This window comes from Emys orbicularis, chromosome 3 (assembly GCF_028017835.1).
Source record: "Emys orbicularis isolate rEmyOrb1 chromosome 3, rEmyOrb1.hap1, whole genome shotgun sequence".
NCBI lineage: Eukaryota > Metazoa > Chordata > Testudines > Emydidae > Emys > Emys orbicularis.
This window is the reverse complement of record NC_088685.1, coordinates 137,105,295-137,131,573: the sequence shown is the minus strand read 5'-3', so window position 1 is coordinate 137,131,573 and position 26,279 is coordinate 137,105,295. Positions and strand designations below refer to the sequence as shown.

At 44.8% G+C, this 26,279-nt stretch overlaps 1 protein-coding gene across 1 annotated transcript in view; it reads left to right on the top strand.

Annotated features, from left to right (window-relative positions):
- ARID4B (AT-rich interaction domain 4B) overlaps positions 1-26,279 on the top strand; it is a 160,029-nt gene that overhangs the window by 94,114 nt on the left and 39,636 nt on the right. The window contains 5 exon segments of the mRNA XM_065401912.1: positions 2,173-2,245; positions 3,917-4,011; positions 5,182-5,279; positions 9,407-9,674; positions 11,762-11,934. Of these exon segments, the coding sequence (XP_065257984.1) occupies positions 2,173-2,245; positions 3,917-4,011; positions 5,182-5,279; positions 9,407-9,674; positions 11,762-11,934 (707 nt within the window).

The following is a 26,279-nucleotide window of genomic DNA, read 5'->3' as shown; positions in this document are numbered from 1 at the left end:
GAGCCCGGGCTCTAAGACCCCATGAAGTGGGAAGATTCCAGAGCTCGGGCGGAAGCCCAAACTCAAATGTCTACACTGCAATTTTAAACAGCCCTCTAGCCCAAGCCCCACAAGCCTGAGTCAGCTGGCAGTGTCAAATTGCAGTGTAAGATACTCATAGGGTCCACAAGGGATGGCAGCAGAACCCGCAGCACTCTGCTCAGTATCTACAGCACCTCTGGTTTTTGGCTCTCTTAGCACTTGAAGGAAATTGGATACGTGATACTTCTTGAAACCGTAGGTATCCTGGGAACATCTGGTCAGTGCTTTCCTCCCTGACCTCTTATGGTTCTATGTGGTCACCCTCTCGTGACAAGCATTTTCTTGGTTGTGAGCCATTTGCCAAATCTAACTTTTTTCCTTCTCTTCTGACCCAGATTACTTCAGGGAAGGAAATTCCTGAATTTCCACAATATCTGAGACTTTTGGTCTAGATAGAATACAGTCCTACTTCTCATTTTGCAAAATATCCCTGGCCGTTATTTTGTTCCTTCTTTTCACATGCAAGAGAAGGTATTTATTTCAGTCAGACCCAGCACAACCTCCCTTATTTCATCTTGATGTCAAGAAGGATCTCTAGCTATGTCAGTGATCACATTAGTAGTTTGGTATGGGAATTTCTTTTCCCTCACTTTATACTAAAAATTCTTAATCTTTAGGCTGCTGTCAGCAACTTGGGCTGACCCTTCACCCACACGATCTGCTAAATTACTATATGGCCCTCTTTTACGCAAGTTTTTGTTATTAATTAATGTTAAATGGAGAATATGCCAACACATTAGAAGTATGTTTTCCTCTTGACTTCTACTGTGTATCCAATTAGTGTATGATGAGGGGGAGGACACGTACAACAAGAGAAAACTTCTTACTGGTAATTCTGTTAATTGTAGGCTTTGCCAGTCCTACATTCATCCCTCCACCTGTTGAGGCTATTAAGTGAGGAGTTATCTTTTTTATTTATATCATATTCTTAGTAATTGTATTCAAATTTTGTAAGTTTCTCAGCTGAGGTCTGGTGCGTCTACACACGTCTTGATGAATAATACTTTTGTCTCCGTGCTTCTGGATTGGTGAAGTCATAATGCTTAGGGTAAGAAGTAGAATGGGAAAGATGAAGGTGATATAGCAACAAAGTAATTTTTCTTTATTTACAGAAATGATACATCAGTTATACTCACAGAAAGTCTGCTATGGGTCAGAATTAAAAGGAATACAAAGAATTGAAACTAACTCCTACTCTGCATGCCTCTTTGAAATATCTTAAACTTAGTGATTAAAATTCCTAGAAGTTATGATTACACTAGAAGTAAGATGATACTCATATGGGAGTATCATCTTACTAATTAATTAATATCAGTTGAGGCACATGGTATTTCTGGGGATTTCCTAACCAGCTTGGGAGGAGCTGTTGGACTGAGCCACAGTGTCTTGCCATTGATCTCTGCTGATGGTTAATCTAGTGTAGAGGTTTATTACTGTCATAAGTTTAATAGCCACAAATATTTTTGATGTACCTATTCTGGATTTGTTTGTTTCAAATTAATTCAGTGTATACCATGTACTCTACTCCTCTGGCAATGTGCATGCAATGTCATTAACCTCAGCATGTTACTAGTGGCTTGTGGAACCACTGAAGAAAAAAGTACAGGCACAATTTTATCTTCCGCTTCATCTTTGAAAGTGACTTAATCCATCCAGGCATTAAAGAATAACCACATCTAATTATAGGACAAATGAATCTCAGAATTGTGTGTAATCTTTTGAGGAGCAATACTGGTGTCTACCAGACTCTGTTTTCTGCCTAATTTAACACAATTGAGAGCTTGTGTTGATTTATAAGAATTCTTATGACATTTTGATGATAATCTATTGAAAACCCCTAAAGATCAAACCATATATTTTTTACAATTTTTATTAGCTGGAAATAGCCTTTCCTGTTTCCAAATCGCTTAACATTCAGAGACCATATGCCCTCTGTATAGCATGCCGTCAGTGTCATTAAATTCTACAGTAAATCAAACTTTTTAATGTAAACTTAATTTGCTATAATAGTTTTCCAAATTAAAGTCTGGTAGTTAGAAGTGCTTAACAAGACAAGTGATAAATTTTATTTTCTTGTATTACTTATATTAGGAAGAAATAGAGCCTTTTCCAGAGGAAAGGGAGAATTTTCTACAACAGTTATACAAATTTATGGAAGACAGAGGTGGGTGTTTTATCTTCAATTATGTAATGTATATTGAAGCTTTGAGCTATGACCCACTATTGCTTTGCAATTCATTTTTGGGAACCAGTGTGGCCATATCCATCTCTTGCTGTGATCTGGGAGATTGTAGTCTGTCACTTGACCCTCTTTGTCTTCTCAGCATTCATGAGTGCTAAAATGCAGACATATCCCTGCTTTGAAAAATAAGTGGATATGCTTCATATACCCCTGTATATCATACACTATATCCTTGTGTTGTATATAGCTGTGCATTTAATGCCTAGTTTTGTTCTTAATTCTATTACTGCATACATTCCATTTCATAATTTTAATAAGATGCCTCAATAAATTTATTTTAGAACGACAAATATCATTTGGATGGTTCAATTCATTCTGGTTTTAGCTCGTGCCTTGTAATACCACCTGAATGTTTGTGGTGTTGATAAGGGAAACTGAAATGCCTTTAAAAACATATCCCTTTAATATGTCAAATCCTTAACAGATATATAGGGAGAGATTACAAATAAATATGCTTTCAGAAATCAAATACTTTCTCTCTTAATTGTGTGGTAAGACTTGCATTCAGAGGCCTCTGTTTCACCTACACACACACACACATGAATTGTGATATCTTTAGTGGATTGAGATAAAAGTGAGCTTTTAAATAAAGCTGTATAGTTTGATTATGGTTTTTATTATCTTATTGTTAAGGGCCTATCAAATTCACGGCCATGAAAAACACGTCACGGACTGTGAAATCTGGTCTCCCCCTATGAAATCTGGTCTTTTGTGTGCTTTTACTCTATACTATACATATTTCATAGGGGGGAGACCAGTGTTTCTCAAATTGGGGATCCTGACCCAAAAGGGAGTTGCAGGGGGGGTCACAAGGTTATTTTAGGGGGGTTACGGTATTGCCACCCTTACTTCTGCGCTGACTTCAGAGCTGGGTGACGAGAGCAGCGGCTACAGGCCGGAAGCCCACCTCTGAATGTAGAGCCGCCACCAGCAGCAGCACAGAAATATGGATGGCATGGTATGGTATTGCCACTCTTACTTTTGCGCTGCTGCCTTCAGAGCTGGGCAGCCGGACAGTGGCGGCCGCTGACTGAGAGCCCAGCTCTGAGGGCAGCAGCGCAAAAGTAAGAGTGGCAATACCATACCATGCCATCCATATTTCTGTGCTGCTGCTGGTGGCGGCTTTGCATTCAGAGCTGGACTCCCGGCCTGCAGCCGCCACTCTCCAGCTGCCCACCTCTGAAGGCAGAGCCGCTACCAGCAGCAATGCAGAAGTAAGAGTAGCAGTACTGCAACCCCCCCTACAATAACCTTGCAACCCCCCCCCCCCCCCAACTCCTTTTTGGGTCAGGACCCCTACAATTACAATACCATGAAATTTCAGATTTAAATAGCTGAAATCATGAAATTTGTGATTTTTAAAATCCTATGACTGTGAAATTGACCAAAATGGGCCGTGAATTTGGTAGGGCCAGACTTATTGTATAAATAGAAAAATAAATAAAGACTGTACTATGAACATGATATGGTCAGAATCAAAGAGCTTGCAGTAATATAATTAGTAACGTGAAATAATTTAGGTATAAATTTCTGGTCTTGTGCTCAGTAAAAAGACACATTTCAAAATATTTTAATAATTGTATTCTTCCACAGGGACTCCTATTAATAAACGACCTGTACTTGGATACAGAAATTTGAATCTCTTTAAATTATTCAGACTTGTACACAAGCTTGGAGGATTTGATAATGTAAGTATTAAAGTTAAGATGGAAAGTATTTCAGACGCATAAAGTCTGAGGAAAAAAATATTAAAGATTAGATTTAAGTCATAGTAAATAAGACTCCTATACAAAAACTCTAGGAATCTGAAAAATTAATCCTGCAACATAGTACACCCAGCAGCATTATTAAAAAAACAAACATTCAAACAAACAGATTACATAATTAATTTCTTTGTGATACATGCAGTAGATCTAACTATTGCTGTATAATAATGTAGTCAGTCAGAGTACTTCCTTTTTCTCTGAGGATTCAGTGAATACCTGTCTGAGAACCTTTGTTTTAGACACTGAGCAAATAGTAGAGACTTCTAAATCGCTGCACAAGACCTCAAAAGATACAGACTAACACGGCTGCTACTCTGAAGACCTCAAATGTAAGCAATCTGAGTTAAGGTTTCTATGGCATCCTTAACTCCTCCCCACTGTGGATCATATATAGAAGACTGTGCTGGCTGGAATTAGCTGAACTGATCTTGAAGCAGCAATTGGATCACTTACTTGGAATTCCTGGGGAAGTAGACTCTATTCCTACTTTTGATGTCTTCCTATAAAATTAACTTATGAATTGGTCATGTATATTCGTACAGTAAAATGCAGTGTCATCTTTCTGATGCTAAGGGTCACATACTTAGAGAACAAGATGTGTTACAGTACCTTTTGAGGACTGTTGGAACTGAGCATACTAAACAGGTTACAAAACTTGAGCACATTAAGAGAGTAAAAGGCAGTGGAAGAGCTGATAGAGGCAGTTTCTGGGGAACCTGGGTATTGCACCATTCAGGACTTTAAAAATTGCCACATACGTTTGAACTGCCTTCTTTATTTTAAATTAAAACTCCAGCTTTGGTAAATAAGGTTACTATCAAAGTAAGTTTTTGTTATAACCCACTTGGCTGACTCCTGCAGTTTGAGACTGTGGCTTACTGAAATGCAAAATGACAGAAGTTCTAAACTGACGATAATAATTCTGTGCAGCAGAACAGTGATTTTTTTGTTGAATACATTCTTTTGTGGATCTGAAGAAATTTTTTAAAAATTGTTAGCATTCATCTATTGTTGCAAAGATAATAGACTTAAATTAGTCTTATGGTTTGTACTAGATTAATGTGCACATTTGTATTTTGCTGTGTGTAACAGATTGAAAGTGGAGCAGTATGGAAGCAGGTGTATCAAGATCTTGGAATACCTGTGTTGAACTCAGCTGCAGGATATAATGTTAAATGCGCTTACAAAAAGTAAGTGATACAGCACATGTAAAATGGATGAAATATGAACAGTGATACCATTGTGGGGTGTTTATGTATAGATTCCAATGGAAACACCTCTTTTATGAAAAATAGTTACTGTCAATTGCATATTATTAATTATTTTGGAATTTTAAGAATCAGAAATGTAGGACTGGCAAGGACCTTGATAGGACATCTAGTCCAGTCCCCTGCACTGAGTCGGGATTACAGCCTTGTCTACACTACAAAGTTTTGTCAGCAAAAGTTATGCCGCTTTAATTAAAGCATTTTAATTAAAACCACTGTTGCATGTCCACACTAGCTCCTTGTGTCGGCAGAGCACATCCACACTAACAGCTCTTGCATTGACACAGAGAGCAGTGCACTGTGGTGGCCATCCCACTGTGCAATTGGCTGCAGGGTGCTTTGGGAAGGGTTTGCAATGCCTCATGGGGCAGGTACAGCGTCACATGATGAGGTTTCTCAATCCCATCCTACTAGATTGCCAGTTGCTTTTCAACTGAAGTTTGGTGTGGGGGAAGGAGGGAAAGGAGAGTGGTGTGTCTGGGGTGGGGGAGACAGCAGGCTGACCAACCTATCCTGAGGCAGGGGGAGGGGGACATCCCCTCCACGTCAGCCCCCAGCTCTGCTCGGCATAACAGTCTCTCCCAAAGCAGCCTGCTCTGCCTGCCTGCCTATAGTTCTGTGATTCCCTCTGAGTTCTCCCAAAGCCTCGTCAGCTGCCTGGAGCAGCATCCCGAGAAGCTCTGTTTGCTCTCTGTGCTGAGGATTGTCAAAGCAGCATGGCAGTCCTGCCAGAGGCTGTATTCCTAGTGCAGGGCAGAACAGGAGCATTCCACATTAATGGTTAGTTCCCAATCCCAGAGCAGAGCAGCAGACCCAGCTGTCAGATACTTCCCGGAGCTTTGAAAGGGAGGGGCGCATGCCTGCAGGACAGCAGAGATTAAAACAGAGAACAGAGCGGTCACAGCAGGCATTGCGAGATACTGGTGGAAGCCAGTTATGTCAACAAAACAAACAGCAGAATCTACACTGACGCTTTGTCACTTGAACTTTGCCGCAAAAAGCTTCATGCCTCTCGTTGAAGTGGTTTTATTTTGTCGGCAAAACAGCAGAGTTTTGCCGCCAAAAGTAGCTTTGCAGTGCGTACACCCCCCCTTGTTTTGTCTATAAAAGGCAGCTTTTGCTGACAAAACTTTGTAGTGTAGACAAGGCCTAAGTTGTTGTTCACCTCATGCTATACTTAGGATTGTATCTCTTCTGTAATGTATGTTGTTGTTCTCTGTTGTGTCAAACATAAGCTACTTGCCTTCACAACCTGTCCATTCCCTATCTGTCCTCTCTCATTTAGCATCAAAAGGTCAACTCCTACCTCTTATTGACCCCATGATATCAGCCTCCTTTACCCACTTGTGAAATTTTTCAAACCAGAGCCTTTGTGCATTCTACCATTCTGCCCCTCACGCTTGAAAGAAGATTCCTGTAAACATCTGCAAAACTAATTCACTATTCTTCTCTCCTTAAAATTCTCCTCTGCCATTAAGCCTATAAAAAACTTGACAATAGCTGGGCCACTAGCGTATCAAGACCGCTTCCTACCATGCTGACCAATACTGTCTCACTGTTTCCTTGTACTCCCTCTTTGGTCTGTTTGTATCTATCTGGTGTCTCTTGTTTTACACTTAGATTGTAAGCTCTTTGGGGCAGGGACTGTCCTTTTGTTCTGTTTGTACAATGCCTAGGACAATGGAGTCCTGGTCCAGCATTGGGGCTCCTAGGCACTATGATAATACAAATAATAAAAAATAATAATAGATATAAAAACTTCTCCAGTGCCAGAGGAACTTAAATCTGTGGTTTTGGATGGGGGTTAGTTTGCCACAATATCTTAAAATATGTATATATTTTGATGCATTTTTGCTCTTTTTTTAAAAAAAAGTACAGTAAAAGTTTTGTTATCCGGCATGTTGGAGGAATGGGGGGTTAGTCAAAAATTCCAGTTAACTAAGAGTTATGCTTACCAATGGAGGGAGGGAGTTTGGTTGCGGGAGGCGGCTAGGGCTGAGGGTTGGGGTGTGGGCTCTGGGAGGGAGTTTGAGTGCTGGAGGGGGCTCGGGGCAGGGTGTTGGGGTGTGGGAGGGTTTTTGAGGTGCTGGATCCGGGCGGCGCTCACCTTGGGTGGCTCCCCGCAAGCGGTGACATGTTCCAGCTGCTCCTAGGTGGAGGCGTGGCTAGGCAGCTCTGTGCGCTGCCTCTGCCCGCAGGCGCCAACCCCACAGCTCCCATTGGATATCCAATGGGAGCTGCAGAGCCAGTGCTCGAGGCGGGGCGGGGATAGCGCATTGAGCCCCCGTGGCCATTCCTCTGCCTAGGAGCAGCCGGGACATGTCGCCGCTTGCAGGGAGCCACCCGAGGTGAGCGCCACCCGGATCCGGCACCCCAAAATGCCGTTTTCTAGAGCTTTCTGGTTGGTAAAGTCCTGGATAACACAGCTTTTACTGTATTGGGAAAAAAACAAAAAATGGAAGTGTAAAAGATAATAGGAAGGTAAATCGGAGGAGTGGAAAACCTTGCATTATTATACATTCTATACTGCTGGTTGTCAAATGTTTTTCCACAAAGCCCTTGATGATGTCCACAGAATGAAGTAATTGGGAATCAGTAGTAGGGGATTGGGATGTTAGGAGGATGGGAGGTGGTTTGTGAAATGATCTCTCGCTCTGTTATGAAGTGGTCAGTAGAATTGAAGTTTTTGAGGATAGCTATATGGTATCATGAGAGAACTATCATTAATTTCTATGGTCAGGTGGCTTTCACATTTGTATTTTTTTGATACTGATGTTCCTAGATAAATGAGTAAAAGGTAAAAGATGGTGGCTTTAACAAGTTTTTGGTTAATTTTTAATATTTTTTGTAATGTCAAGACACTACTTTTGATAGGTATTAGCCTTATGTTAGTCCAGTGCTTAAAATATTGTGGATTTTCTTTAGCTGTTCTGGAGAAGCTCTGTAGTGTAAAGATAAAGATACAGAATAAAATGGTAAAAAGGTACAAGAATGAGAAGATTATAAATAAATGTATAAAAGAAAAAGCCAAGCATTTGACTTGTTTGTAATGATATTTATACATTACTGGGGTAAGGTTTCTGGAACAAGGAATCTCAGCACAGTGAAATAATCTTTGGTAAATATTTAGGTATGGTGTTACCATTAGTATTCTCCAAGAGCTTTAAGAAGTCAGTTCAAATTCCATAGTATTAAGCTAGTCATTGCTAATGATATGATTGGTTTGAATGATCTTCTTTCTGATGCAGATATAATAGCATTTGAGAAAGGAAGATAGAGGGGTAGAATCACAGAATATCTGGGTTGGAAGGGACCTCAGGAGGTCATCTAGTCCAACCCCCTGCTCAAAGCAGGACCAATCCCTGCAGAAAAATAAAAAATGCTTAATGCAGTATTGCAGTAAAAAGTCACTTTGTGTTACAGGATGACATATCCCAAATTCACTGAAACCAGGGAGTATTATCAGTTTTGAAGTTTGGAGTGTATTGGTTTCAAGGGATTGCTTGTTTCTGTCAGTGTTTATAACGTGCTATCACATGTGGCCTATGTCATAACTAATAATCAGAATCAAGTAGGTTTCTTTCTAGGAGGCTCAGAAAATGCCAATTGTAATTATAAGCTTAATTTTCAAATTGGTTTGACAGTTCATTCAAGATGAGAAGCACTTCTTGAGTTTCCATATTGCAGGGCTGAGCAAACTGGACACTGCTTTCCTTTGATTTTTCCTTTCCTGAATTGGTAGAATATTTTTATTCCTGTTCTTAAATGTTTTCTGTATTTTGGGTATTTCTGTTATACTGGTTGATTAAGAGGTATCGTTTGCATGTGTTTAAATATAGTAAGAAGTAGAAACAAAAAAAGAAAAATGGTCAAACTGATACCAGATTTTCACAAACAAGTTTTATTAGTCAGTTTTAATATAACCTATTTATTGTATCCTATGAAATACATGTATTTTATGTATCAAAGGTGTAAAGATCTCACTAGGTTAATATATATGTAAATTAATGTTAGCGTCATGTCATGGAATTTAATTTTTCTTCCTTCAGATATCTATATGGTTTTGAAGAGTACTGCACATCGGCTAATATTGAATTTCAAATGGCATTGCCAGAGAAAATGACTAATAAGCCCTGCAAAGAGTGTGAAAAAGAAAAAGAATTGAAAATGCGTGAAGAACCTGAACAGGATGTAAAAGAAATAAAAGTTGTTAAAGAAGAGCATAAGGAGGAGGAAGAAGTGATCATACAACAGGAAGAAACAAAACCAGCTGAGAATGATAATGAATGTAAAGAAGATGATAAACCCACCTTTCTGGTAAAATACTTTGTTTATGTTAAGCCAAGTTGCTAAATTGAGGTAGTGTTTGTGAGGGAAGTAGGAGGTAGGGTATTAAGTAGGGCTGAAATCACCTTGGTGGAGTTAAAAAAAAATAAACACCTAAACAGTTTAGCACGTTGTCTTGATAATGCATTGTTCTTTCCTTATTATTAATACTGATCATATCACAGCTCTGAAAATAGGGTTTGGTGGCTGACAGCAGCTGCATAGCTAAAGGAGGATAAGTACAACATACTATGGGCCAGATCCATCTCTGGATGTATGCTGGCTGCTGCAGAGGGTCTTGGAAGCAAAACGTCCATGACCTCCTACAGAACAGCTACAACCTACAGTCAAATTCATACCAAAATGTGTGGCCTACTTTGGCCTGAAAGGGGCTGTATCCTCTTAGCAGCTGTAATTGTAGGATTTCTGTTTTGAACCTGGCTTTAGATTTAGGTCTCAGTCCTATAGTGCATTGCATCTGCATGGACACCTTCCATTCCCATCCCCACACCAAAATCAGTGAAGTTCCACAAGAATTCAGGGATCCACCCCAGGGCAATGCATTGCAGGACTAGGACCTATGCACTTCAGAGGGATCTGCAGGCACATGTTTAAGCCTTTAGAAAGTGCCATTGAGGTTGTTGGGATTCTATGTAGGCATAAAGATTTGTCTGAGGCCTTGGCTACACTTGCAAGTTACAGCGCTGTAAAGCCTCCCCCAGCGCTGTAACTCACTCCCCGTCCACACTGGCAGGGCACTTACAGCGCTGTATCTCCCTGGGTACACCGCTGCAGGTACTCCACATCTCCGAGAGGAATAACAGCTGCAGCGGAATGGCTAGGACTCACGGGTGTAAGTGTAAACGCTTGCAGCGCTGTACTAATCACCTTGTCAAGTGGCCAATCCTCTCCATTGTTGTGACCGGCTGCAGGAATGCCGGTTTCAAAGCTCGTACCACAGAGAGAAGCAAACAGTTTGCAGCTTGCTTTGAGTGAGTGAATGAATGAGCAGGGGGCCGGGAGTTCGGAACTTGCAAACTAGAGAGCTGACATGCTCCAAAAAGCACTCTCTCTCCCCCCACACTCCCTGTCACAATCCACCCCACCCCCCCATTTTGAAAAGCACGTTGCAGCCACATGAATGCTGGGATAGCTGCCCATAATGCACCGCTCCCAACACAGCTGCAAATGTTACAAGTGTGGCCACGCCACTGCGCTGGCAGCTGTCAGTGTGGACAGACTGCAGCGCTTTTCCCTACTCAGCTGTACGAAGACAGGTTTACATCACAGCGCTGTACAGCTGCAAGTGTAGCCAAGGCCTGAGTGAAGTCATTTGTAAGTCAGGACTTCAAGCTACTCCCACACCACCCCCACAAAGACACCTGAAAAGGGTGGCAGGAGCACTACTTGACATCTGTTTTTAAGGCCCACTGCATTTAGGGTGAAATCTTTAAAAGGAAATTATCAAAGAGATGCTGTCCATTTAAAAATTGCATTTAATAAAAACACTAGGACCTAAGATTATTAAAGATGACTAAATTTAAAATATTTTTATTTTTCATTTGAATGCTGTTAATTTTTTTAGTGCTGTTCAGTTTGGAGAATGAAAATTGATTAGTAGGTTTTACTTTTAGTTTAGTTTCTAGTCAGCTTCGCTTTTGGAGTCTCGTGAATTTGGCACAATTAAACAATTTTGAGCTGCACAGAAAAAAAATGTTAGTTTTTTGTTCAGAGGTTGTTTCCATTGGAATTGAACGAAATGTAAGGGAAACTAGAATGTCTTGAATGTTTTTAAAGCTCGTTTTTTGAAAGAAATTTGGGTGCGGATTTGTTCTGGCAGCTTCACTTTAAATGTTTCTTCTATTTAAAACATTAATGGTAGATTCTGTAGCTCTGACTCAAGCAATCCTTCTGCAAAATTTAGTCATTTAATAACAAAGAATATACAGGGAATGGTAACACTCCTAAAACTTTGAATTATTTCTTCCAGTTGGTTAAGTGTGTTTTGTCTGCCTTTTTTCAAATACTTGTCATGTTGATTTCTATTGTAGGTTAACTGCATTTTTATATTTTCTTAGGAAAACAAACAAAACTTGCAAGAATCTATGTATACTCAGTCTGACCAGGAAAAGGAATTCAGTTCAACCAAAACAGAAGATGAAGCCAATCTTGGAGATAAAGAGGAAGAGAATATTAAAGAAATGGAAATTCTTAACACAAACATGGAGGCTGAAGAAAAAGAAAAATCAGGGTAAGAGGTTTTTTTTTTCAAGTTAAGGAACCTGATGTCACTGATGTTTTAGTTAAAAATATGTTTGAACGTCAACATCAAACGGTATTGTGAGACCCTAATCCTGCAAAGACATAAGCATGTGCTTAACTTCATGTACCATGAATAATCCTATTGAAGTTAGCGGAGCTACTCACATTGCTAAAGCGAAACATTTGTATGAGTCTTTCCAGGTTCAGAGCCTAAATATTTAAAACCCAGTGAGCAAGGGGAAACATACAGAGTATAAGTAATTTAAGTCTATTTGCTTAAAAAAATAAGGTGGCCATCCTAGTGGCCTAGTGTTTGCTCAGCTCTGCTACCTGTATGGGGTGGTTTTCTGGTTCCCACCTCTTGCTCTTGGGAGTGTTATGGAGACAGTGTTATAGGAAGGGAGTATCTTGCATCTCTCAATAGCAGTCTTTGGTTGAGTAAGAGATGATTTTGACAGGATCAGAAGATACTCCTTTCCAGTTCTTCACAAGAGAAGGCGAATGCAAGTGAATTAAAATGAAGTAATATCGGTGCTGGGGCCCAGAGAGTCAGTGGATGAAACAGGGAAGCAGAACTTTCCTCCCTGCATGCATGTGTGTATGTATTCTCCACAAAACAATGGATAGAAAGGTTTTCATATTTAAACGCAAAAAGATTTGTTCCATGTATTACCTTCATATGTCTGCCCTGAGGTCAAAATGGAATGGTCAGTTCTTAATTAGACCTAGCATAGCTAACAATTTACATCCTTGACAAGAACTGCATATACATTGTCGTGTGTCTGAGCGCTATTCAAAAGTTGGGAAATCCTAAACCATTGTGTTTTGGACACACATCCTGCCCCTTAGAATCATAGAATATCAGGGTTGGAAGGGACCTCAGGAGGTCATCTAGTCCAATCCCCTGCTCAAAGCAGGACCAATCCCCAGACAGATTTTTGCCCCAGATCCCTAAATGGCCCCCTCAAGGATTGAACTCACAACCCTGGGTTTAGCAGGCCAATGCTCAAACCACTGAGCTATTCCCCCCCCCCCCCTTTCTCATCTGAGGGTGAGAGCAGCCCAAAAGATGATAGAACTTGTGTGGTTGAGCTGCAGGTGTGAAGAAGGTGTGCAGAAATGCTCTAGAACTGTGTTTTATGGAGATTCCATTCACTATACCATGGAAGGGTTTCCTGAGCCTGGAATATAGATGTGGCCACTGCACTGGATTTGGCCCATAGGAAATTGGTGAAACCATTGTGTAAATATTGCATCATTGACACATTTCACTATTTAGAAAGGAGATAGTAAATAATTGATTATACAAAAAATATATTAGGTAGAGTAAAATAATTTGCATAGTTAAAATATAAGATGATACATTTTTAATTGGAAATCTACCCAGACAATAGAAAAAGTGTGGTGAAGAGAGTTATGCCTCTTACTTCAGAACTGAATTTGGCTCAGTGTCTTTAAAATGTCACCCGGCAAGGTCTTTTAAAAGTGTGGGACATCTTTCTAATACTGATGTTGACCAAATAACAATGTAAATGAAATAATAAAATTATAAAACTATTCTCAAATAACAATTTGTATCTGTTTAACTTGGGATCAGATTAGTTCCTCTACATGAGGAGAAGGCTTGCCTAGAGGATAGGAAGCTCCATGAGTTTCTCCTTGCACAGTTTCTACCAGACTGCTCCATTGTGGGGAAGGCAGGATTTCAGTCCCAGCTTGCAGATTTTAGGATATCTGCTGGAGGCCAGGAGTGTCTTTCTAGAGGCCCTGTACTCCACCTACCAGTGTCTTATCACTCAGTCCTTTTGAAACAGGGTTTTCCTGCTGACCTCCCTCCTGTAATCCCTTCTAAATTGGGTTCCGCAACACAATGGGGCTCTGTGCAAAAGTTAATACAGAATCAGGTGGTATTAACTTTTGAGCTTTTCACTTCCATTTTATTTTGTGTAGAGGGGAGGCTAAGTGTGATATCTGCAGCACACTAATTCCTCTCCGGTGCTATTCCCTGGCTACTCTTGTATCCCGACCATGTTGAGTAGTCTACACAGATCTGAAGACAGGGAGACAAAGCAGCAGAGATAGCTGACATCTCCCCACCCCTTCTCTATGGGCAAGGATTGATGTATATGTACGGTCCTTTGTGTGCTGATTGAGAGGTAGACAATCTCTGGGCAATAGAAGATAATGAAAAATTGGTTTCTTAGTGTTCTTATTAGTGTCTTAGTGTTCTTATTGAGTATGTGGAACATCACTCTTATGTTGTCTGTTTCAAAGAGAACTTTCCAGGGTTTTGGAAACTCATCCTTCTGCCTAAATTAGAATTCCCTCATAGTTAATGTGTCCAAGAATAAAATGGCAAAAGGCTATCAGTCTGGCAACTTCAGGACATAAGTTTAACACTGCTAGTGTCAGGAAGAAATGTCCTCCAGCTACCTCAATGTAGTATTGCATAATTAGGTGCCTTCCTCTGTTGTGTCTATTGAATTATTCATTTTGTAAATATTGAAGGCCAGATGGACTATTTTTCTTCAATATGGCATTTCTTGACTTCCTAGAAATTGAATCATTTGACAGAAAAAAATCCTTTAAAGATACCTTATGTGGAGACATGCCACATATATAAAGTGCTATTGAAACAATCTGGCCCAACATTCTTTTTTGTGAGGGGATTTCTCATGGATAGTCAATGAAACTAAAAGGCAACAAATTTAAAACTAGTAACAAAAAGTACTTTTCTACACACAGAACAATTAGCCCATGGAACTTACCCCCTCAAGATTGAGGCCAAGAGCTTAACAGGATTTTTAAAAAGATTGGACATTTATATGGATAACAAGAATATCAACTTTTTATCATAAGGATTAAAAAAGCCAAACAAGATTTTTGAAACAGATAAAAGACCTCATGCTTTAGGGCATAAGCCAAGCTCTGACTAATCAGAATTGGGAAGAAACTTTCTTTGTGGATCCATAACTGCCCTCTGGAGGGGTTTCTTAGGGTTACCATACGTCCGGTTTTTCCCGGACATGTCCGGCTTTTTGGTAATCAAACCCCCATCCGGGGGGAATTACCAAAAAGCCGAACATGTCCGGGAAAATACCGGCCGGGCACTTCCCCTCCCGCGGCTGCTCTGCTCCTCCCCTGACTCTTCGGCTCTGTTTAAGAGCCGAGCTGCCCGAGCGCTCTGGCTTCGGGCAGCCCCCGTGCCTCCGGACCCTGCGCCGCCGGCCGGGCACTTCCCCTCCCGGGCTCCAGCTGCTCTGCTCCAGCGGCGCAGGGTCCGGAGGCACGGGGGCTGCCCGAAGCCGGTAGCGCTCGGGCAGCTCGGCTCTTAAACAGAGCCGAAGAGTCAGTGGAGGAGCACAGCAGCCGGAGCCCGGGAGGGGAAGTGCCTGGCCGGGGGCGGAGTGTCCGGAGGCATGGGGGCTGCCCAAAGCCCGAGCGCTACCGGCTTCATGGTTTGCTGGGCAGCCTCCAGACCCTGCGCCCCCGGCTGGGCGCTTCCCCTCCCGGGCTCCAGCTGCGCTGGGGAAGCGCCGGCCAGGGGCGCAGAGTCTGGGGGCTGCCCGGCAAACCGTGAAGCCGGTAGCGCTCGGGCAGCCCTTTTCGCGTGGCTGGGAGGGAGGAGGGGGAGTTAGGGCGGGGACTTTGGGGAAGGGGCGGGGAAGGGGCAGAGTTGGGGCGGGGCCGGGGGTGGGAAAGGGGTGGGGCCAGGGCCCCGTGGAGTGTCCTCTTTTTTTATTTTTTGAGTATGGTAACCCTAGGTTTCTTGCACCTTCCTCTGAAGTATCTGCTATTTTAGGATTAGTCTACGCTACCACCCTACATTGGCACAGCCGCACCGATGCAGCTGTGCTACTGTAGCGCATCTGGTGAAGACACGCTATGCCAACAGGAGAGCTTCTCCCCCCGACATAGTACAGTGTGGACACTGCTTTAAGTTGATGTAACTTATGTCGCTCAGTGGGGTGGTTTTTTCACACCCCTGAGCGACATAACTTACATCGACTTAAGTGGTAGTGTAGTCAAGCGCAGAGACACAATATTGGATTAGAAGGACTGCTGGGCTGAGACAGTTTGGCAATTCCTGTGTTCCTGAGTATTGCCTTAGGGTTAGTTTACACTTCACTGTTCGTTAGTTTACATTTCATTGTTTATATTGATGTTCCTCTGGCCTGGAGGTAGCCAGATAAGATTCTCTTTGGAGCCCTTCAAAGTAACTCTTGTTATAGTGCTGGAGGATCATAACTGAGAGATGCAAGATGCTCCATTCCTCCATGCTCCTCTTCCTGGCCTGACTATGCTGTCTCTGCAACCCCTGCCTGGCTTGGGGTGCCATCGGCTGGATCTCCCTTTGGACTGTTGCTTACTAGCATAGAGCACTAAGAGTGGGAGTACTGGACTAGCCCACACCCAACATTCTCTGCTTGCTAGTACCTGCAGATGGAATTCTAACTTTCACTGGCTTGAAATTTCCTGGACTCTTTCTTTGAGAGAAAAAGAATCTTGCTTGACCAACATCTACTAGGTCCTCAATTAATTTTTGGTTGTTGATGGAACATATGGTTAAGTATTTCTGACCAAAATATTTTCTTTTCTAAACGTATAGTTTTGAACTCCTCTGATCCTGATACTTCCACTTTTTAGCACTTGACCACAAATTTTCCTAGGAATTGAGACTAGCAGATTGTGCCAATATGGAAAAAAATGCTATTTAGCAGACTTAAAAAAAGTCTTATAAACTAATAGCTCTTTTAAAAAATTAAATAAATTACTTTAAAAACTAGGGGAAAACTCATGGTACATAAAATAGAGATCAAAATCTGATGGCAATTTTCTTCTCTGAGTGAACCTATGAATAATAAGAGTGGGCCTCACTAAGTGATTTAAGATGATCTTTCTCACTTAATAGTGAGGATAACATTGAAAACTTAGCCCTGTATGTGAAAGTGAGCAGTGAAATACCAGACAGCAAGACTGTGAACGCATATCTTTGCATGCACAAAAACCTGCATTTGTGTACCTTACTACCAGCTATGCATGTGCATATGTAAGCTTTTGTTTAAGGAATGCAAATTTTGTAGGCATGTTAATGGAGACCATTAGATAGGGATTTTTTTTAAGACACTTAATGACAAGAATATGTAAGAAAGTAAGTCAGAAGCTGTGTTTCACATACAGGAGGTAACAGGTTAACAGATGTAGTGTGTTTCTTCTGCCCTTTGCAGTTTATTCTGTGGGTACTTCGAAAAGTAGCATAGTTTTTTATTTACTATTGTTGTAGCTGTGTTGGTCCCAGGATATTAGAGAGATAGGGTGGGTGAAGGACCTGAAGAAGAGCTCTGTGTAAGTTCAAAAACTTGTGTCTCTCACCAACAGTAGTTGGTCCAGTAAAAGATACTACCTCACCCACCTTGTCTCTAGTTTTTTATTTGTCAGAAGAGGTATATTTTGAAGGCTTTGTGATGAATGAATGTAAAATTGTAGGAGAGGGATTTAAAATATCACAGGAAGGTGTGGGTTAGTGTGGCTGGCTGACAGTCATATTGGTTGGCTTTGAACCAAATAAAGCACTATACATTAAAGTTAACTCATACAGTAAAATTTAATTTTGTGTAAAGTAAATTATTTGAGGGGGGGAAATGCGTCGTCTTCCTTGCACAGTTGGTGTGAACACCAGTTTAAATTTTTCACTGTTATTGTAAGCACAAAAAGATCAATTTATACCAAGTACATTTGTATAGCGTCATATATAGGGACTCACCCATTTGGTCTGTGCATTGTATTTCTGTGTGTATGTGTCATCGGGGCATGCCTCTCTAGGATATCCTCTTGTGGTTGTTGTGGCCCTGCAGGTGCATTGCACTCAGCACCCCTTGGGTCTTTTTCAACAATTGCCCAGAGCAGGAAATGGACCGCTTGTGTGGATTGATCTAGGCTGAGGTTGATGGTGGGATGGAAATTATTGAAATCATGGTGGAATTCCTCAAGGGCTTCTTTTCCATGGGTCCAGATGATGAAGATGTCATCAATGTAGCGCAAGTAGAGTAGGGGACGAGAGCTAAGGAAGCGTTGTTCTAAGTCAGCCATAAAAATGTTGGCATACTGTGGGGCCATGCGGGTACCCATAGCAGTGCCGCTGACTTGAAGGTATATATTGTCCCCAAATGTGAAATACTAACACTAAACTATCTAAACTGCTACATGCCACAAGGAGCCACAACAGTAGTTCCCTTAACCCAGCAATATTGTTAACCTTTCCAGCTATACTCTTAGCCCAGCAGAAGAGTCTGTCCTATCTCGGGGCCTCTCCTTTTGTCCCTCCAGACCCACGAACATGATACAGTTCTGCGGTGACCTAGAATCCTACTTTCGACGTCTCCGACTCAAAGAATATTTCCAACATACCTCTGAACAGCATACTAACCCACAGAATCCCCCCTACCAGCACTACAAACAAAAGGATTCTGCATGGACTCCTCCGGACGGTCGAAACAACAGACTGGATTTCTACATAGATTGCTTCCGTCAACGTGCAAAGGCTGAAATTGTGGATAAGCAACATCACTTGCCCCATAACCTCAGCCATGCTGAACACAACGCCATCTACAGCCTCAGAAACAACCCTGACATCATTATCAAAAAGGCTGACAAAGGAGGTGCTGTCGTCATCATGAATAAATTGGAATATGACCAAGAGGCTGCTAGACAGCTCTCTAACACCACATTCTACAGGCCATTATCCTCTGATCCCACTGAGGATTACCTAAAGAAACTACACCATCTGCTAAAAAAACTCCCTGACAAAGCACAGGAACAAATCTGTACAGACACATGCCTAGAACCCCGACCAGGGACATTCTATTTGCTACCCAAGATCCATAAACCTGGAAATCCTGGACGCCCCATCATCTCAGGCATTGGCACCCTAACATCAGGCTTGTCTGGTTATGTGGACTCTCTCCTCAGACCCTACGCTACCAGCACTCCTAGCTATCTTCGAGATACTACTGACTTCCTGAGGAAACTAGAATCCATCGGTGATCTTCCAGAAAACACCATCCTGGCCACTATGGACGTAGAAGCCCTCTACACCAATATTCCACACACAGATGGACTACAAGCTATCAGGAACAGTATCCCCGATAATGTCACAGCTAACCTGGTGGCTGAACTCTGTGACTTTGTCCTCACCCACAACTATTTCACATTTGGGGACAATATATACCTTCAAGTCAGCGGCACTGCTATGGGTACCCGCATGGCCCCACAGTATGCCAACATTTTTATGGCTGACTTAGAACGCTTCCTTAGCTCTCGTCCCCTAACGCCCCTACTCTACTTGCGCTACATTGATGACATCTTCATCATCTGGACCCATGGAAAAGAAGCCCTTGAGGAATTCCACCATGATTTCAATAATTTCCATCCCACCATCAACCTCAGCCTAGATCAATCCACACAAGCGGTCCATTTCCTGGACACTACTGTGCTAATAAGCGATGGTCACATAAATACCACCCTGTACCGGAAACCTACTGACCGCTACACTTACCTACATGCCTCCAGCTTCCATCCAGGACACACCACACGATCCATTGTCTACAGCCAAGCTCTAAGATATAACCGCATTTGCTCCAATCCCTCAGATAGAGACAAGCACCTACAAGATCTCTATCAAGCATTCTTAAAACTAGAATACCCACCTGCTGAAGTGAAAAAACAGATTGACAGAGCCAGACGAGTACCCAGAAGTCACCTCCTACAAGACAGGGCCAACAAAGAAAATAACAGAACACCACTAGCTGTCACCTTCAGCCCCCAACTAAAACCTCTCCAGCGCATCATCAGAGATCTACAACCTATCCTGAAAGATGATCCTTTACTCTCACAGATCTTGGGAGACAGACCTGTCCTCGCTTACAGACAACCCCCCAACCTTAAGCAAATACTCACCAGCAACCACACATCACTGAACAAAAACACTGACCCAGGAACCTATCCTTGTAACAAAGCCCGATGCCAACTCTGTCCACATATCTATTCAAGTGACACCATCATAGGGCCTAATCACATCAGCCATACCATCTGTGGCTCGTTCACCTGCACATCTACCAATGTGATATATGCCATCATGTGCCAGCAATGCCCCTCTGCCATGTACATTGGCCAAACCGGACAGTCTCTACGCAAAAGAATTAATGGACACAAATCTGACATCAGGAATCATAATACTCAAAAACCAGTGGGAGAACACTTTAACCTGTCTGGCCATTCTTTGACAGACCTGCGGGTGGCTATCTTAAAACAGAAAAACTTCAAAAACAGACTCCAACGAGAGACTGCTGAGCTGGAATTGATATGCAAACTAGACACAATCAACTCAGGGCTAAATAGGGATTGGGAATGGCTGAGCCATTACAAACATTGAATCTATCTCCCCTTGTAAGTATTTTCACACTTGCTTCTTATCAAACTGTCTGTACTGAGCCATCTTGATTATCACTTCAAAAGTTTTTTTCCTCTTACTTAATTGGCCTCTCAGAGTTGGTAAGACAACTCCCACCTGTTCATGCTCTCTGTATGTGTGTGTATATATATCTCCTCAATATATGGTTCACTCTATATGCATCCGAAGAAGTGGGTTGTAGCCCACGAAAGCTTATGCTCTAATAAATTTGTTAGTCTCTAAGGTGCCACAAGTACTCCTGTTATTCTTACTACAGGAGTCTCCTAGCTCTCCTCCTTGAAACTGGAAGTAGATTTTAGGTCAGCTGTAGAGCTCAAGCAGTTTCTCCCCAAGCTGGCCCTTTTCCCAATTTAAAAGTGCTGAAGGATACAATTTTAGGCTGATGCTTTAACCACATTAATTTTAATAACGGGTCTTGTGAGGTTATAGTCCAGTACTTCATGTTGAACAGCCTATTCCAACTTCCTGATGTGTAAGTGTGCAAAAGTCTTTTTTGTTTTCTTTCGAATGATCTGTCCAAAAATGTCTGAAAAAACAATCACACAGTAGTTCTTCTTCGAGCGATGGGTCCCTATGTGTATTCCAAACATGGGGGTGAGCATGCACGCCATGACTCTGGAGCTGGAAGGTTTTCTTAGCAATGTCTGCTGACCTGCATGTGTGTCATGCGGCGCCTCATGTTCACAGCTGAGGGTATGATAGGCCTGTCAGTGCCTCTCCAGTTGCCTCTTACCGCCATGTGCCTAGAGTTGGAACCATTGTTCCTTCGTGCTCTTAGTCTTTTCGCTAAGACAGTGACTTGGTCAGTTTGTATGTAGTTGTTCCTTCTTGTAGATAGCCGTATATAGTAGTTGTTAATTAGTTAGTGATAGTTCACCCCTTTTGGGATACACTCTCCCACCCCCTGGGGACTATGCCCTGCGTTCCGGGGTTTAAAAACTGTTTCCTGCCCACGCTTGTTCTCCCTGAATGACGAGCACTAGTGGGGTCTTTACTGCCTCAGCGAGGCTCACATTGCATCTCATTGCTCGATTTGTAAATATTTACTGCCCCAAACTTGGGAAGCTTGGGAGCTCCACCTCCGAAAACATCTAATGGAGTAAGCAATGAGATCGAATGCTCACTCAGATTCAGGACCATCAGAACAGCATTCGTCACCGGCGGTGAGTGCTCCTCCCAGCATTTCACATGCCCCGGATCCAGCAGTACCGATGGCCAAAGAGAAGCCCAGGCATGAGAGTAAGAAGCACTCTCATGGGCATAAGAGCAGATTTCCATCATGGGCTGCTTCTAAGCGCAGCGTTTCCTCCTTAAGCCAGGCCAGGTCGGGTGAGATGTCGCTCACCAACACTGCTGCACCAGCACCCAAGCTTCCCCAGGTGGAGGGTAAAGCTAAGTGGAGATGGGATCTGGCGGTACTGATGGTCGAGCCAGTACCCGCTCACCCAGACCAATCCCTGGCATGTGCACTGCCCGTCTCACCGCCACCTTCGAGCCGTCTAGGCCAGCCAGCCCGTGGATACTAACTAGGTCTTCTGGCATCTCCAGTAGCACTCCCCAAACTCCAGGCCCTTGGGAGCCCCTTCTCTCAGCAGAGGAATTGGTTCTCCACTCCCCACTGGACTCCCGCTCGCTTGCGAGGTCCCCACTCCAGTGGAACTGCTCCTATTCCTGCCGGACAGGCCCCTCCTGGCACTGCACTGAGCCCCACCCGTTTTGTTGGTTTCACGACTACCAAAGTCATCTTCAGAGTCCAAGGACTTCTCTGAGCCAGAACCATCCTTCTCCCCAATGGCTTGGTGCAGCTCGGACTCATGTCCCAGGCCGCCTCATCCACCGGCATATGACCCAGCAACGAGAGTCTGGTATCGGTACACGTGGGGCCCACCGCATGCCCAGGACCCATCCTCTTGGCTTCACTAGGCACCCTGGGACCCCTACCACCAGTGCTATCCGCTCTGCCAAGCCTCCTACAACTGTGCCCAGGCTCCTCCACCAGCACTGTTAGGCTCAGAGGAACAGGCAGATGTATAGCCAGTCCTGCCGGTCCCTATGGTCGCTTCCTCCTCACCTGACGAGGCGCTCATTCCTCCCTTCCTCTCTCCCCCAGATGATCAAAGGCAGTATCAGGACCTGTTGCGGAGGGTGGCAGTGGACTGGGCATACAGCTGGAAGAGGTTCAGGACCTGCAACCCCAGCTTCTGGACATCCAGGCCTCAGGGACCTTCTAGGGTGGCTGTCCCTATCAATGATGCCATTCTCCAACCAGCACAGACAGTATGGCATACCCTTGCCTCATATGCCCCCACACCAAAGCAGGCAGAGTGGAGGTATTGTATCCCAGCTAAGGGAGTGGACTTCCTCTTTTCTCACCCACCTCTCTTGTGCATGCAGCAGAGGAACAGGTGCACCAGCACACACAAAAGTTGACCCCCTCCAGACCAGGCGGCTAAGCGATTGGACCTATTGGGGAGAAAGGTTTATTCCTCAGCAGCGTTGCAATTTAGGATTGCAAACTACCAGGCTCCGCTAACCAGGTACGATTTTAATAACTATGTGTGGCTAGTAGAGTTCCAGGATGAGCTGCCACCAGAACAGCAACAGCAGTTTCAGGCACTGGTGGACAAAGGGTTCCTGGTCGTCAAGGTGGGCCTCCAAGTGGCGGTTGATGTGGCCAACACGTCCTCTTGCTCCCTTGCAACTGGAGTCGTCATGTGCTCATGGCTCCAGTCATCCAGCTTTTCTCAGGAGGTTCAAACTACTATCAAGGACCTCCCCTTTGACAAAGACAATTTGTTTTATGTGAAGATGGACAAATCTAGGGTTACCATATTCAAACATTTAAAAAAGAGGACACTCCACGGGGCCCCGGTCCCGCCCCCGGCCCTGCCCCAACTCCGCCCCGGCCCCGCCCCAACCCCACCCCTTCTCCGCCCCCATTCCAACCCCTTCCCCAAAGTCCCTGCCCCAACTCTGCCCCCTCCTCTGAGCACCCCGCATTCCCCCTGCTCCCTCCCGCTCTGATCTTGGTTGGGGGTTGCTAAGTGCTTCCCTGCTCTCCACTCTTCCCCCCGCCCCTGCAGCCTCTGCGCCCCCTGCTCCCCACTCGCCCTGCAGCCTCTGCACCCCCCTGCCTGCCCTGCCCCTGCAGCCTCTGTGCCCCCTGCTCCCCACTCGCCCTGCAGCCTCTGCGCCCACCTGCCTGCCCTGCCCCTGCAGCCTCTGCGCCCCCCCTGCCCCTGCAGCCTCTGTGCCCCCTGCTCCCCCACTCGCCCTGCAGCCTCTGCACCCCCTGCCTGCCCTGCTCCTCCTCGCCCTGCAGCCTCTGCACCCCCCCCGCCCCTGCAGCCTCTGTGCCCCCTGCTCCCCACTCGCCCTGCAGCCTCTGCACCCCCTGCCTGCCCTGCTCCTCCTCGCCCTGCAGCCTCTGCACCCCCCCGCCCCTGCAGCCTCTGTGCCCCCTGCTCCCCACTCGCCCTGCAGCCTCTGCACCCCCTGCCTGCCCTGCTCCTCCTCGCCCTGCAGCCTCTGCACCCCCCCGCCCCTGCAGCCTCTGCGCCCCCTGCTCCCCACTCGCCCTGCAGCCTCTGCGCCCCCTGCCTGCCCTGCCCCTGCAGCCTCTGCGCCCCCCGCCCCTGCAGCCTCTACACACACCCCCTGCTGCCTGCCCTGCTCACCCGGCCGAGTGAGAGCTGCGGGCTCCACGTGGACTCTAACACTGCCGGCTGCTCTGTGGGGGAGGAGGGAGCGGGGGAGGGGGAGGGACTCTGGCTGCTAGAGGCCCTAGTGGCTGGGAGCGGCTTTCAATCAGGCCAGGCGTCCAATCAGCCGCGCCGCACTCCACAGGAGGGGAAATCCCGGACATTTCTTCTTGATTAGAAATCCCCCCCGGACGGCCATTTAACACTGAAAAACCCGGACATGTCCGGGGAAATCCGGACGGATGGTAACCCTAGACAAGTCCCTTCGCTCTTTGAAGGACTCCAGCGCCACTTTATGATCCCTAGTGATCTACACCCCGGCTCCGCAATGCAGGCACCTGCAACAGCAGTTCCTTCCCCACCAGTATACACCCTACCTGGCCTATTACGAGGGGCAACAGAAAGCCCCATGTAAGTGACACCAGTTCCAGCAACAGTGACCCACAGCCTTTGCCATGGCCACCTCCTCAAACCACCCACAACCAAAGTCCCAGTTTTGATGGTTTGATTGAGAACTGTGAACATTCCCCTTTGCCACCTGCAGTGTCTCATATCATCTTTGGGGGCTATCTTGCCCCATTCACTCACAATTGGGGCAAAAAGTACCACGGACAATTGAGGCCAGAATGCATATAAATGTGCTAGAACTGAGGGCAGTCCATCTTGCATGCCAGGAGTTTCTTCCTTTCATTCAGTCCCACCATGTTCAACTACTCTCCAGCGTTGTAGTGGTGGTATACATCAACAAGCAGGGCAGTGCCAAGTCTCCCTACCTCTGTTCCAAGCCCATCCACCTTTGGAAATGGTGCATCAAACACCATGTGTAGGGCCCTGCCAAATTCACAGCCATGAAAAACGCGTCACAAACCGTGAAATCTGGTCTTTTGTGTGCTTTTACCCTATACTATACAGATTTCATGGGGGAGACCAGCATTTCTCAAATTGGGGGTCCTGACCCAAAAGGGAGTTGCAGGATGGTCACAAAGTTATTTTAGGGGGTTGCAATATTGCCACCCTTCCTTCTGCGCTGCCTTCAGAGCTAGGTGGCCGGAGAGCAGTGGCTGTTGGCTGGGCGCCCAGCTCTGAAGGCAGCACTCCACCAGCAGCAGCACAGAAGTAAGGGTGGCAATCCCATACCATGCCACCATTACTTCTGCGTTGTTGACTTCAAAGCTGGGCAGCCAGAGAGTGGCAGCTGCTGACCAAGGGCCCAGCTCTGAATGCAGCAGCGCAGAAGTAAGGGTGGCAATACCATACCATGCCATCCTTACTTCTGTGCTGCTTCTGGCAGCGGCTCTTCCTTCAGAGCTAGGATCCCTGTTAGCAACCGTCACTCTCTGGTAGCTCTGACGGCAGCGCCGCCACCAGCAGCAGCACAGAAGGGTAACAGTACGCAAACCCCCCTACAATAACTTTGTGACCCCTCCGCCCCCACAACTCCCTTTTGGGCCAAGACCCCTACAATTACAACACCGTGAAATTTCAGATTTAAATATCTGAAATCATTAAATTTACAACTTTTAAATTCCTAAGACTGTGAAATTGACCAAAATGGACTGTGAATTTGGTAGGGCCCTAACTATGTGACACTACAAGCCATGTACCTCCCGGGCACCCAAAATTCCCTAGCTGATGCCCTCAGCAAGATACTCTTCCTCAACCATGAGTGGGAATTGCACAGTGCCATACTCCAATACCTCTTCCACAAATGGGTCACCCCATTCTGGGATCTCTTCATCACTTGTGAGAACTGCAAGTTGCCCCTTTATTGTTCCAGGAGAACCATATGGGAGGACTTGCAAGACAAAGCTCTTCTCCCTGGACAGGTGACCTCCACTATGCTTTTCTCCCCATTCCCCTCCCACAAGTGCTATGCAAGTTTTGCTAGGACTGAGCTACCGTAATACTTATAGTCCTGTTCTGGCCCCATCAGTTTTGGTTCATGGACCTCCTTAGACTCCCCACCTATACACAACTCCATCTCCGATCTTCTCACACAAGATCAGGGCCAAGTATGGCATCCCAATCTGGGCCCTCTTCACCTCATGGCCTGGTACCTCTGTGTTTATGCACCCCACCACCATCCGTTTCAGGAAAGGTCTCCTCAATACCTTCCCACCAGTACTCTGGCTCACACCCCCATGGGACCTTAATCTCATTCTA